The sequence below is a fragment of the Hyalella azteca genome, unplaced genomic scaffold, assembly GCF_000764305.2.
Source record: "Hyalella azteca isolate HAZT.00-mixed unplaced genomic scaffold, Hazt_2.0.2 contig5827, whole genome shotgun sequence".
Classification (NCBI taxonomy): Eukaryota; Metazoa; Arthropoda; class Malacostraca; order Amphipoda; family Hyalellidae; genus Hyalella; species Hyalella azteca.
The window spans coordinates 34,360-48,822 of NW_025936007.1; the positions used below are offsets into that span (position 1 = coordinate 34,360).

General features: G+C 40.5%; 1 protein-coding gene across 1 annotated transcript; it reads left to right on the forward strand.

Moving 5' to 3' along the window:
• The first annotated feature begins 5,576 nt into the window (after positions 1-5,576).
• LOC108667260 lies at positions 5,577-13,905 on the forward strand. The gene is made up of 3 exons (XM_018154266.2): positions 5,577-5,760; positions 11,677-11,765; positions 12,607-13,905. Exons 1-3 carry the CDS (start codon positions 5,577-5,579, stop codon positions 12,850-12,852), a joined length of 519 nt encoding a protein of 172 aa, XP_018009755.2. The 3' UTR covers positions 12,853-13,905.
• The last annotated feature ends 558 nt before the right edge of the window (positions 13,906-14,463 follow it).

The window sequence follows — 14,463 nt, forward strand, 5'->3', positions numbered from 1 at the left end:
GTGTGCAATTATGTAAAGGCAACAACGGTATACTGTGGCATCGTGTCTGACTGCTACGCCGACACGGACGTGTCTGTGGTCAGTAACGTCGAGTCGCTTGCGAGAAGAGGTTGTGTTACATGCGAGGTAGCGGTTGGAATACAGCGCAGAACATGCGCAGCATAGTTCATGTGTACGAATTGCATATAGTCACTACTTTTTCATGAATAATTTCACTCCATGAAGAAAATATCTTTAAATGTAGTGAATGCGATCTCAAATATTTCATAGAAGTCATTGACAGAATATTCTGGGTGGGTTAGTGCCACGGCGGGAATTTTCCATTGCTTCTGTCGTCTGCTACCGATTGCCGATTTCTTGTTGCTGGTCAAGTTGAATTCACGTCTTACGATTTACTTGAAAAGTTTTACTTACTTTCATTTGTACTAAATTTTATGTTCTTGTAAAATTACGAAGTCCAAATGAATTGGTACGGCTGGATCTGACTACTTGTTATTGTTTGGATTCTGGAAGTGGAATAGCAACAGTTCGACTGGCGCCAGCCGTTCTCAGTGACCTCGTGTGTTGCATCGCCGTAGTGTTGTCTGGTCCTGCTAGTCCGTTCCCGCAATAATAGAGCGAGAGGAAGGCTAAGAATAGACGCCACATATATAAACGGCAACTATAACACGCTCTTGTTTTGCTACTGTCTTTTGCTGGCTGCTGCTTGGACTCTCTAGTCTTTGAGTCTCATAAATTCAGTACCATTACACCCGCGCTGCGTAATATTACAAAATACAAATACAATTACTCCTGCTCGTAGCTGGACTTTTTCTTCTAAAGCTCAACTCTACTGTGACTACATTGTAGACCCTCATGGTTTGAGTTCTCAGGTCATTCCTAATAATTTGCTTCTTTTTTCATGTTGATTCCATCATTCCTATCATCCTATGTTAGGCCTATTGCCATTTGTCTGCACTCTGCAGTGAGTGGCTGAGTGCAGTCTACCAGCTCTCCAAAGTCCAAAGACCATCTACATGACCATGAATGATATGATAATAGAGTACCTAAATAGACTAGGTATACCAGTTTGAGGTGCCAGTACTACTGGCGTTATGTATTTAAGTCAAATTTAAGTGGAATTCATATGGTATGGTGCTATGGTAATTGTAATATACACACATAAGAATGAACTTAGCATGCTTATTAAATATTAATTGTGGTACACTGGTACTTATTTTGTCTGACTCTGAGGCACTGATCTGCCTGTTGGCTGTTGCCCGTGGCTAAGTGTTGTCTGTGTTAATTAACTGCTATGTGTAATGTTTCCTTGCAGTGGAATAAATCATTTTAGAATTATTATTACTGAACACTATATGCCAATTTAGAAATACTTAAATTTTGTGATTTGTGTCTTAACCAACTTTGAAATTTTAATGAGAATATCTTTTTTAAAATTTATGGCTATCTGTTAGGCAGCAAAGATTGAAGCTGAAAATTTTGTATGAAATTCCTTCAATTGTTAAGGATTTATTAAAAGTATACTGAGAATTTTCTGTATGGCATAATTAGGTATAAGAGAAGGACATTGAGGTGTAACAATGCTATGACTTGAGTCCTGATTAAACTGAAATATATTTTAATACATCCATTAGTAAATCTGTTATTTTATTATGAGCTCATTAGCTTAGGAATAAATTGATAAAATATATTGGAATTGAGCATTAAATTTGACGCATTGTTAACTGCCTGTCTCTTATACACATCTAGATGTGTATAAGAGACAGAGNATGCAAATCTTACTCTGCCGTACTAATAGATTATTACTCACTCGTGGCAAATTTTACATTGAAAACAGACATATTTCCATGAGAATCGGAATTAATGTGGAAATATTCAGGTAGCAGAGGCTGAAGAATTTGTGTCCTATTTTAAAATCTTTCTCATACTTGAATCATAAATTTATTTGAATAATATCAGTCTTCTCAATTACCTTAACCAATTTCAATTGGAAGTTTTATATGTTAATAGATAATATATATTTACATTAGAAAGGCACTGTCATTTAATACCTACATCTTAAGCTGCAGAGTGAACTGAAACTTATGGCCTAATATGACCTGAATGCTAGAGCAGTATTCACATTTTAAGTGTCACAATCTTAATTAAATCTTGAAATTGTTGTATTGCTTCTCTGAGACTTGGATCATGCTATTTAGTTGAATGTAAAGCATGCAAAATCACATTCCTCATTGCATTGAAGTATGTAGGTTTGCTTAAAATCAGTCGTCACTAGAAATTATTGCACCTGAGAATTTTTTTAAGTCAATAGGTATATTACTTTATTGCGTTTGTTAAGTTTAGCTGATTACTCCAGACAAAGTCTGGGATTGTTTGTTTAAGATGTAAGTTCAATGATACAAAGTTTCTTTGATCAACTGGTTATTTTTGGCAATAATACTGTATGATAGGGAGCATTTGATATACATATTATTTTCAATGTTTTGTATTTCAATTATCAACAGCACTAATTTAACCATCTATTGCCTGGCATGAGTAACCAGAGCAAAATTGTCACAAACCTACTTCCCAAAAAGGATACGTTCTAGTGAGCGCAAAATGACTTGCACTGATGGTTGCCGCCACGTACGACAACTTTAAAATGTTCTCTGTTGCGTACAAACGTCCTCAGTTAGCTACACTCAATAGTTTACATATAATTTAGGTGTAAAGTTATGTTCCCGGAGAGTGTCATATGGCGGCAGAGGTTAATAGTGCTTCACTCTCAACTGCGAATGGACTTTGCACTTATCCCCTATATATCGTATGCATGATGCTATTTTGACTAGAGTTGTGTAAGTAGTTGGATGTCTTCGGACGTGGTTGGTATGTATGGCTGGCTGTCGTCACACGAACCCCAACAAGTGTGAGCAGTGAGCTGGTGTGACAAGCTCGCCTCATGTAGCCTTCTAACACTTGCAAGTGCAGCTGTGCATCCATCCCTCTTATCTGTAGAGAACTGATTTGTTTAGCAGGATACCAGCTATCAGGCTGTGCACAGTACCAGCTATCAGGCTGTGCACAGTACCAGCTATCAGGCTGTGCAAGGCTGTGCGCAGTACCAGCTATCAGGCTGTGCGTAGTACCAGCTATCAGGCTGTGCGCAGTACCAGCTATCAGGCTGTGCGTAGTACCAGCTATTAGGCTGTGCACAGTACCAGCTATCAGGCTGTACGCAGTACCAGCTATTAGGCTGTGCACAGTACCAGCTATCAGGCTGTACGCAGTACCAGCTATCAGGCTGTGCGCAGTACCAGCTATCAGGCTGTGCACAGTACCAGCTATCAGGCTGTGCACAGTTTACTGTACGCGTTATGCCATGCCTTTCTATTCATAGTGTCACACTAAGCAGCAGTTGTAACACACACAGCCCATCTAGCGAGACACATACGTTTAGTTATAGCAGCTTGATGTTGTTGGTGGGATGATTGGGATCAATACCTTCATTCATGTTTGTGCTGCCTAGCGACCATCGTAGGTAGCTTGGGGACTGGCTGGTGCGAGGATTCTAATTCATCGTTTCAATGCTGGGTTAGGTGCATTAAATAAAGCCTGGCTTCACTGGTATTTGAGAGGCGCCGTCAAGACTTCACTTATAGAGCGTCTCTTATCTCTAGGTATGCCAACCAACATTAGCTCGCTGACCTCCTTTCTACTCTCAGGCTTATCTCCTTTTTAGGACATTTTCTCATTTATGGAAAAAAGGCGCTATAGTGCTTCGTCATGTCCGTCCGTCCGTCCGTCCGTGACTTCACACGTTTTAACCGACGAGAAAATTCGCTCTCTGTCACTCACTGCAGTGAGTACTGAGTTATATTTCTTTTCGTTGTCATTTCCTTGTCAGGACTCGTTGGTTCGTTAATCAGTGATTTAAATTGAATCACAGAATTCTTCATCTCGATGAGAAAACACATGTAGGCACCTTTTTTTTTAGCTCTCATTCATAGAAAGAGCTTTTTCTTAATCATTTGTTGTTAAACTTTGCTAGTTTTCAACGACTAACTCGGTGATATTGCACTGCGAACGGTTTAAAACTTTGCGCTTATAACTTAACGGTTTCCAGTGTGTGTCGCTCCCGCATGTCTTTTTAGAGCATTTTCTCATCCATAAAAAAATGCGCCACTGGGCTCGTTATGTCCGTCCGTCTGTCTGTTCGTCCATCCGTCCGTCCGTGACCACGTTGTTGTCGACGAGAAAATGCGCTCTCTATCACTCACTGCAGTGATTACTGAGTTACTTATATATATTTTTTTGTAGTATGTGTACAGTGAGCTGCGTGATAGGTATATATTACTGTTACCGAGCTATTTTAAATGGAGGAACCCAGCAATCTTCTCTCTTATTAACAACGTCCTGCTTGTTTTTTCTGCTCTTACTGAGCTGCCGTAAGCTCTGTCTGCACTCTTACTTCTCATGACCTGTAGAATGGAGATAAGTATACCTGGTCTATCTCTACGCAAACGATACATCATGCGAATCTTGTGACGTTCAAAGCTCAACCATTTATTTTTCTAAAATTAGTTATCTTATGCGAGTAACTACGCAAACGATACATCATGCGAATCTTGTGACGTTCAAAGCTCAACCATTTATTTTTCTAAAATAAGTTATCTTATGCGAGTAATTATTTGTATATACACTGTACACTTTGTAGATAATCGGTCATTCTATGTTGGAAGTTTGCATAACATTGAGTATTGTTTGCATACAGCTAGCTTCAGATGGCCTTGACGCAAGCTCATGAAGAAAGCTGCCCTTTAGTTACGCGAGTAGCAGGCTCCTGCGTAATTTACTAGTATTTAACTCTTGTTTGACTAAGTGAGCGCAACTTTACCTACACTCTCTACGATTATAATATAGGTAGCAAAATTGTGTTGTACGACAAATATTAAAATGCTAGCCGATTACCCCAAATTCTGATGGTATTGTGGCGATATTGACAAAATGGCGCAGCTGTGTTTGGTGTCTTGGCTATGTTGCCTGCTGCTTGCTTGTGCGTTCAATATACCGGTACACTACGAGCTAGAGCTCGGTTGCAGTGGTGTGCGTGACTAGAATGTACCTACCTAACTCGGTCTTGCTCAGGCATGCACAGTTCACACTAACTCAGCACCATCTTCATGGCTGTTTATCTGGAAAAATCGTCATTTTGTACGAATAATTCTTAGTCCTATGATCTGATGACCGTTCTTGTTCTCATCGTGGAATTTAGCTTTTAATCATGTGCATCAAATGTGCTTACCGGTCCAATATTTTCTCGCTATGTTCGAAATTTCGAAATTATTTTGTTATTAATTATCTCGATGACGATCTTACAAACATTTACGCATAGGAGCCTGACTTGATTGCTTAAACGAAGAACACGAGAGTCTTATTATATATATATATATTGTTGAATGAAGAACTTACGACTGTCGCAATACTCTGTAGAAAACCGCTCTAAGCTGGTATACAGATAAATTTATATCCATGATAAATTTATTTAGGCCCTTAAATTGTTGTAATTAGAATTCGTATTGGAGAAATACTGAATTGTAATGGTGGTGTTGGTGCAGATGGCGGCGCACAGAGCGCAGCAGCAGGTGCGACTGCGACAGATACAACAGACACGCAAGCAACTGCTGGGGCGCAGTGCGAGCTACAACGGCACAGCGCCCACAGCCCGCCATCCCGCCATACACAAGCCCGGCCACCTCTCAGCACACTGCTCCCGCACCTCCTGTGAGTACACGCTGCTCTTCCTATCTTGACCCTCTCTTCCTATCTTGGCCATCCTTTCCTATCTTGACCATCCTTTCATATCTTGCCTATCTCTTCCTGTATTGACCATCCTGCCTAAAACCTTAGTGGTGTATATATAGCAACTGTGATCAAATAGGGACGTTGAGCGTTAGGTCAGGCCGTGTCCCTGTCATTGAGCGCTACATGCTTGGACCCTGTATAGAGTATTCCTGCTTCCGTATGTTGATCATATACTTCATAAAGCTGATACTTTGGTGTAACAATTATCATGATAATCCACGTGTTAAAAAGTGTTCTGTATTTCCAGGCTATTAAATTTGACGATTTAGGAGTGCAACTTACATCAAGAAAATTTTAAAATTATTAAATATATTCTTTTCTGTTCAGTTGATGCTATAATTCAGGCTGGTATTGCTGAAGGTAATGAGTGGATCAATTTATCCTCATAAACGAGTAAGAAACAGTAGAAATTCATCAAAAAATTCTGCCTAAATTTATAAGTAGGCTTGAGAGTAAGAGCCAAGAATATAACCCCATGTACAAGTTATCCAAATATCCAACCTCGAAATCTCATTCGGCTGCCACCAAGAAGTGTCAGAGCTAGAGCGACTGCTTTGGTCTTGAATTTCTCGATTCAGTTGGGATCCAGTTGATCTCTCGACCAAGGTTGGGACTGCGCTCATTTCAGGAGACGACGCACGTGAATTATCGCCGGAACGCAAAAATTCAAACATTACAACAGTTACATGTGACCTTAAAAATGAATTGATTGCATTGCATGTGTTTAGAGGCGATATAATCTACGAGTTTACAGTGTCGCTAAGCCTTGCGAGGAAGAATAATGCTGTGCTACGCGTTCAGCGGCTTGGCAGTAGTTTTCCACTGTTGACAAGCCATCTTATCAGCCGCATGCGCGGCAATCTTGCTTTTGGTATCAGCTATGCCGTGTTTATGCTTCGTCAAGTTCGTCATGAGACCCCTGATCGATTTGATTATAGATGTCGTCAGACTCAATTCATTGATAATTGAACTCGTGCTCAATTGTTCTGGAACGTTCTTCGAGGCACCCCTGAAAGAATTTCAAGAATATTCGATGGAAATGATGATTTATTTGATGCTCAAAGTGTGGGTGATTCGAAGACTAAAATGAGCTGCGGTACGTCATCGTTTACCAATAACGTCAGAACTTCCATTAGCTGATCGCAGAATTAAGAAAAGGTGATTAGTATTATACAGCTGACAGTTGCTCATTTATTTCTGTATTGATACTATACCTTACTAATATTCTTTATACTATATCATTTTTTTATTTGCATATTCCTGGCAGTTTTATAGCTATTGTTTTTATTATATTTTTTTCGCAAATAAATTCATCTTGCCTACATTCAACCGTGAACCCTCACGGCTGCGGAAAAATCTTACGCGACAGTCAAAAGCAAAAATAATCGAACATTCTTAATTGCTTCAGCGCCGTGGTTAATTTCGTTTCTACATTATTTTATGTTATGTGCACTAGTTAAACATTGTCCAGTAAAGCCCGTGATGAAAAAAAAAACACTAATCCGATGTTTAATTGCGCAAGAGTTTCTCTACCCCACTTGAGCATCATGCGAGTTAATTATGAGCTAGCAAACCTGTACTATTGAGCAAGCACTCCCAAGCTGACGACGCTGAGTTACAATATGGTGAGAAGTGCGCAGTTGTATGCGGCGGCTATGGCGGGAGCTTCACAGAAACACAGCCCGTGCGTGATCTCAATGACCTCCCTGACTTATGCTGCCTCTTTTCCTCCCATTTACATTGGCTTATCATTCAATTAATTACATTTCGTTGCATGCGCAGTTTGACATGAAATTCTTGCCAAGCTGAAATCAACTGGTAAAGTTTCGACTGTGTTGGGCTGGGCCGTAAAAGAAGAAAATTGTTAGAAGAAAGATCTTGAAGTTTTTATATGTAATCTCATGTGAAGTTACTAGAGCTGTCAATACGTAGTATTCAAATCAACAAGCGACCATATCATCCCCTCTGGTTCACTGCTGATTCCTGTCACGTATATGTCACGTTTTACTTCCTGCAGGTTGATTGGTATTGATGTATAGGTCATTGATTTCCGGGGCTGCGATACGGTCCGAACTAACGCCCGTGAATGGTTGCCACATTTTAAAAAGCAGTGTCAGCGTCAGACGCGTGACTGCGCACTCATATTTCGTTATCACAAGCCGTCTTGTGATAAGGCTTGACACGAGTTGTTTGGTGTAAAATTCCGTTATTCGTGACGATGCACTGATCACGAGTTATTTTACCTTCGACTTGTCACTTATTTATCGCGGTTGAATCGCCTTAGCTTCCGCGTTTCAGGGTCGCGACAGAATTGATGAGCCGTTTTAACGCGCTTTCAAACTGTGCAGTTTTGACTCGTCACCTCTTGCCGACTAGATAGAAAAATGTAATAGTTAGATTATTATTGACAAATAATCATCGTATGCGTTTATGCCTTAGCAACTCATCACTGACTGGTCTTCATTATCATATATGAAAACAGTGAATAAGTCACGTCTTTTACTTACTTCTGGAAACGGTTGACTATTTCCCCCAAGTATTATGGTCGTCTCTGACAAACAAAAGCGAATACAGCTGTGCTAAAATAACTGCAAGTCTCACAGACTACCAGCGCCGGTACAGTAGCAGGTTTTGGTGCCTAAATACGCATTCTCAACGGAAAAACTTGCGAGCGGATCTGCGTATTTATCCAAGCTCAGGTATCCACCGAGAGCTGCTAACACTGGACGGCAAAAAACAAACCACGTGCAGTGCTCGCCAATTTTGAACTGAATGAAGTTGTTTGTTATCTTTAATGGAAAGTGCAAAGCCTTATTAATGCGATATTGCCTCAGTTTCAGCCTTGGTGATTGCTCAAAACTTAGCCTAGCTTGTCTCGTGGTGATTTAGCATTGCTTATTCTTAGTTTAATAAGTGTCGCATCATGCATGACGCAGTGCACAATATTTGTAGTGAGTGCTCGCTGTTCGTTGAATACATACCAGTTCATTAGTAATTGTCATGTTATTGCATCGGATGCGTTCTGCGCAAAGATCTATTTTTTTTAATCACAACTTGTACGTCAGAAAAGTAGAAAATGATTTCCGAAGCGCGCCAAGCGTTGTCCAAAATTTATAGTTCTAAGATGTGAAATGGGATTAAGTATTTTTTTGCTTTCCCATTCGTGTAAACTAGTGTGAAGAAAAATGCATGCAGGTCTCAATATCCGATTTTAATTCTCCACGTTGCACAATACGCATGCAAATCTGCTGCCCCAGAGATCATTTAAAACAATAAAGAGTTATCGTAGAGTGTGACGCCCAGGGGTACTCAGAAAACTGTTATTATTGCTGGTTGCAAATCGCCCATCGCTTCTGTCAAGATTCGATAAATTATTGAATTCGATTCATCATAATTTCGAATTTTAATTTTCTACACACGTACACATTCTTGTACTGAAAACAACACTTGTATGTTGATAACCGCGCTTAATATTCCTACTGGTGATGGCTACTCGGCCTGCATCAAGGGAATACTGCGCTTCTTATTCATGGATTTTCAATGTAGCGTTAAAATTTCATATCAATTTAGTCTAGTCAAACTTACGGTTGAGATCAGCATGGAATTTACATATTCAAAATAACTTGCGATCTTCTATACAGTTTTTTATTCGTGGAGCCGATGTCTTGGATGCAACTTGTTGCTGGCTCGCGTGACCTTGACGTGTTTCTGAAGGTCATTGCTGCGCGCGACAACGGTAGAAAATTTCGGCGCCGACGCTGGGCTGGCGAGGGCGCGGCGACTCACTTGGCGCTGTTGCATTCCTGCGCGTCGTGTCGGCACCAACGCTGGCAGCAGGCAAAAGAAGCTCCATAGGAACGCTTATTTGGAGGCTTTGGAATCCCAAATTAGCAGCGAGGGGCTCCAGGCTTCATTAATTAGGCAAAGCCGAGGGGCTTTGTTTGAGGCTGTGTCATCCTTATTCTCATGAACTTTTGCAGTCGTGTTATATGGTCCACTAAAGTTTTACTGTTAAACTGATTGCCGCCATAACTCCTCCAATATTTAATCTTACGCCATTATAGGAGAGATGTCATTGCAGCGCTGCTTGGCTCGCGCAGACCTTTGTTCATTTAGAGTTTAGACCAACGCGGCATGACGCTCATAACGATTCCAATTTCAATTCTGGCGACATCCTCCTCGTGATCATCGGTTTAAAAATAGAAACTTTTCACTTTTGACTGCATTTAAAATTTTACCTGTGTTCTCCATACGTTTATATTTATGTAAACATAAGAGCATTCTGATTTATATATATTCCGATATTTTGATACATTCCATGGAATACATTAGTGCCGAAGTTGCAAGTGAAGATCATACATCATTCTTCTCTGACCGCAGCTAAAATGAGCGTCAACGTTATATCAGCCAGATGGTATCTGCGTTATATCAGCCAGATGGTATCTGCGTTATATCAGCCAGATGGTATCAACGTAAGACCTTCATGCACCCAATAAATCAGCTCGCCGTATGCCCGCAGCACCCTCGTCAGGGTGGCTTTGACCCACTATCTTACTTTCTGTCTTGTGTCCTTCACCGATTTTCGGACAAAAGAATTTAAATAATATGAACAGTTTTTGATCGTTATTTAAAATGTGAATTGGCCGTCGTTTTAAAAAATACCTCTAGGTTTTCGCTAGCAACAAGCATCTTCTGTGCTATTCTCAAATGGGGTAGCCGGCTAGTGATTATCAAGATTCTGTTTTTAGCTTCCGTCAGAGCGCCAAATCTTTCACTCCTGGCACCCGAGGCAAGCAGCTTACGCAGGGTTACAAATTAGGGTTGAGTTATCGGCAGCTTATCGACGGCCGGCCATTCTGTTGCCAGCGACATGTTTGCAACGGCACATTGAAGGCTATCGCTGCTTGTATCTATATAATGCTAACTATTATTCTATCTTTCCAGATCAACAACGCGTTTTACTAACTTGAAAGAAACGCTTACCCATGAAATGTATCTCTACACATAATATAGTATAGTATCTTCGGCATTGAAGAATAGGCCTGGATAGGCCTGTCGCCGATTCTTGTACTTTTTCTTGACTAGTACTTGACTAATATGTTTGATATTGCCGTGACTTATCTAAAGCTAATTGCTTTATATTGCTATAAGAAGCTTCACGTGACGCGCGAGTGCGAGGTGCGTGAGGAGTGTCACGTACACGGCTAGTGTCCCACTAATCACGATAATGAACGTCGCCATGTACTGAGAGAAATGGGCGGGTCTGGATGACCCACTTTGATGAGTCAACCGCGTCCGAAAATCGATGCACTTTTTTGACTCACTTGCCCCATTTGTGGGTCATACTGACCCATTAAATTTCAAGCATGACTCACTTGTGGCGTTAAATCGCTCTGACGCTCAGATGCTAACTACATGTATAGTACGACTCTCATCCCTAGCGCCTCGTCTGGTTGAAGCATCGATATTATTTCCGCTTGTTGCGTAAAATCTCGTCGAAAGCCATGCGGGCTTATTAATCTCATATGTTTTTCTTATCAATAAATAAGCAAGAAATTTACCAGGTTTTATCATTTATTGACTTGAAGCGCGTGCGTCGTTTGCTTGAAACGTGATCAAAATTTGTTCTATATGCAAATTTTTTCAGCTACGTCAGATTTTCTGAATTAATTTTGTGCGTGTACGCCATTTGCACCGAAGTGCTCTGACTTCTAAGTGCAGACACCTAAAAATTCATGTACCCAACTTTTCAGAATAAAAAAATGTATCACTACCACTTGCCAAACTTTAGTTCCTCTACTATTCCTACCAATATTGCTACCTATTATTTTGCAGTACCGGTGAGCCCCCTGGCGATGGAACGAGGCAGGAATAAAACCAAGAAGTCCTCGTCTAATTCGTCAATCAACAATTTCCACTCGAAGGTTTGTTCAATTTATTCTCACAGCAGACGAACCAAAGTATAGTTATCCTAGTTGTAAATACGAGCATGAATTGGATGTTCCTAGCAAACTTTCTTGGGACATTCGATTATTTTCGTGTTAATTCCTTTTATTGATGTGATCTTATACATACAAATAATGAAAATAAATCAATAATATTCAGTAGACAGGTTATTCCTCAGCCATCGACGATAATCATACCACTCAATGCTTAACCCTCTACCGACTGACATGAGGAACCGGAGCAATATTGTCACAAGCCTACTTCCCAAAAAGGATACGTTATAGTGAGCAATATTGTCACGCGCCTACTTCCCAAAAAAATACGTTCTAGTGAGCAATATTGCCACAAGCCTACTTCCCGAAAAGGATACGTTCTAGTGAGTGCAAAATGACTTGCACTGATGGTTGCCGCTATGTACAACTTTAAAATTTTCTCTGTTGCGTACAAACGTCCTTAGGTTGCTACACTCAATAGTTTACGTATAATTTAAGTTGAAAGTTATGTTCCCGGAGAGTGACATACGGCGATATAGAGGTACCTGATAACGCCTCGCTCACGCGCTTCATTCAACGATTCAGTTTATAGTGCGGTCTCTCAATCCATTAAGTTGCAACTGGTTCAAATTTTTGACGAAAAATATTATTAGCCAGTTTCAGGTATGAATATTTTATATTGAGCGTATTATACTTTATAATCAAGCCTATTTCCCGGCTCTTCTGGGCTATTTATTATTCGCACGGTGTTGTTAATGTAGAAAAACGTCAAATTGTTCAGCTTTCTACTTAATTCTATGAATTTATATCCTATTTATATGTGCAGGTGATCGACAAACTCAAGAACGTGCTGCACATCAAAGACTCAGAGGACACCCAGGACTCGGCTGACGCTCAGACGCCCCAGCTCTACGGGGAGCCGCAGGCCTCGTCCCCTCGGTTGGAGGAGGAAGTGACCAGGATGAACAGAAGATTATCTCGCCCCACCTCCCGCACCTCGAGAAGTTCGTCCGATTTTCCCAACATTGCCGAGGAGACGGTGGACTGCAATGGCGTGGTGGTGGTGGCGTAGCCTACGTAGTGCAGAGACACCTTCCCACCGCGCCCTCTGTACCTTCCCACCACGCCACATGCGTTTGTAAAATTCGCGGCTCGTTTTTAGTTCTCTTCAGGCTGTCTTTGTGATGCACTTGGTCGTCTGTCGCCCCATGCGGCGTTGCTCGCTGCTTTATGTCGCTCTGTTCAGTTCCCATGTTTTGCTCAGGTTTTTATGTTTTGCTGGAAGGTTATTCTGTTCTGTTGCGATGTCGCTCGTCACGAGGCTGCGGTACTGTTCATCGGAATTTTTTTATTGGGCGCGGTGCGGATCTGCTCATCAAGTTTCCTTAAATTCTTATTTTATATAAAAATATAAAATGTTATACGTATGACCCACTAACTACGGTTATTTGTGTGCTCATGATTGAAAGGCGTGATAGGTATTTAAAACATAATTTATTCGTTCTCAACATTCGAATGTGAAACTTGTTGTCAAAACTCAAATCACCTTGTGCAGCTGATCTTTGTTTATATAGAAGCAGTATTAAAACAATATCTTCTCTTTAATTATGTGCAGATTTTGAATCTCTGCTGCACTTTAAAAATTATTACCAAACCATTTCCTGAAATTTTGTGCTTGTTGTGGTCCATGCTAGGCTAGGAATTCCGAAATGTATTATTAAGCAACATAAAGTAGTAAAGCATTTGTGATTCAACAATGAAATCGCACGTCATCCAAATATGTAACATTTACATAATTGAATCTGTCAAGAGTTCAGCGATATGAAATGTTAATTGATGCATCACGTACAATAAGGCTTCGTTACTTAACTTAATTTGTTTTAGGGGTCCGCCAGAATTATTATCCATGTACCGTGTGTGCCGTGTAACTAGCAGTACTGCACTGCCCACTTTGTCTAGACGTCTCCACAGGTAACTTTTGGCCGTGGGATGACACATTCTGATGAGGAATAATGCTGTTTCAATTCAAAGCAAATTCATTTACCTGCTATACAGCAAGGCCTAGTTAGATTCTGGGCCAATACTTTCAAAAAAGTTAAGAGATCGTAAGTTCATCAGCCAATCATTGACGGCCTTTCAAGCCAAATCCACCAATCATGGACAAGAAAATAGAGCGTAAGTACTTGCGTTCACTTAGCGAGTTTTGAAAGTATGGCCCCTGGTCTGCCATGAACGCTTGTGTGCAATTTCGTAATATTTGTGTAGTTTGGCATTTTCGTAATAGTAACTTACCAACCATCTTTTCTGAGTATCTCAGCGCATTAGAAGAACTGAGAAGATGAGAAGAAAGAAGTCTTATTACGTAGCTTGTCACTAGAGTAACAGTGGGACCCCTGCCTCTCTGAAGCGGGCACCTGTGATATGGGGTAATTTGCTGCAGAAGTTCCCTCTGATCTGATGACAGCCCCTCGCTCCTTACATGTGCATCGTAATGTCGTACCTGCAATTAATCATAGTAACTTGTCTTCAAAAATCAGATTTCTATTGTATGCTTAATATTACCATAAAGTCAAGCTCTTTTCTCTTTTACAGTATCCATCAAAAAGGATACCATATTCAATAATAATTATATTAGACCGTTTCTTTTTTTTAGTATATACGGTACTTGTTAGATCTTTTGATG

What these genes read in the sequence shown, in the direction of transcription:
- LOC108667260 (XM_018154266.2), top strand. Translation starts at nt 5,577, where the DNA reads ATGGTGGTGTTGGTGCAGATGGCGGCGCACAGAGCGCAGCAGCAGGTG. An exon ending in ACACTGCTCCCGCACCTCCT is followed by an intron (nt 5,761 to 11,676) that starts GTGAGTACACGC and finishes ATTATTTTGCAG; the next exon opens with TACCGGTGAGCCCCCTGGCG. An exon ending in TCAACAATTTCCACTCGAAG is followed by an intron (nt 11,766 to 12,606) that starts GTTTGTTCAATT and finishes TTATATGTGCAG; the next exon opens with GTGATCGACAAACTCAAGAA.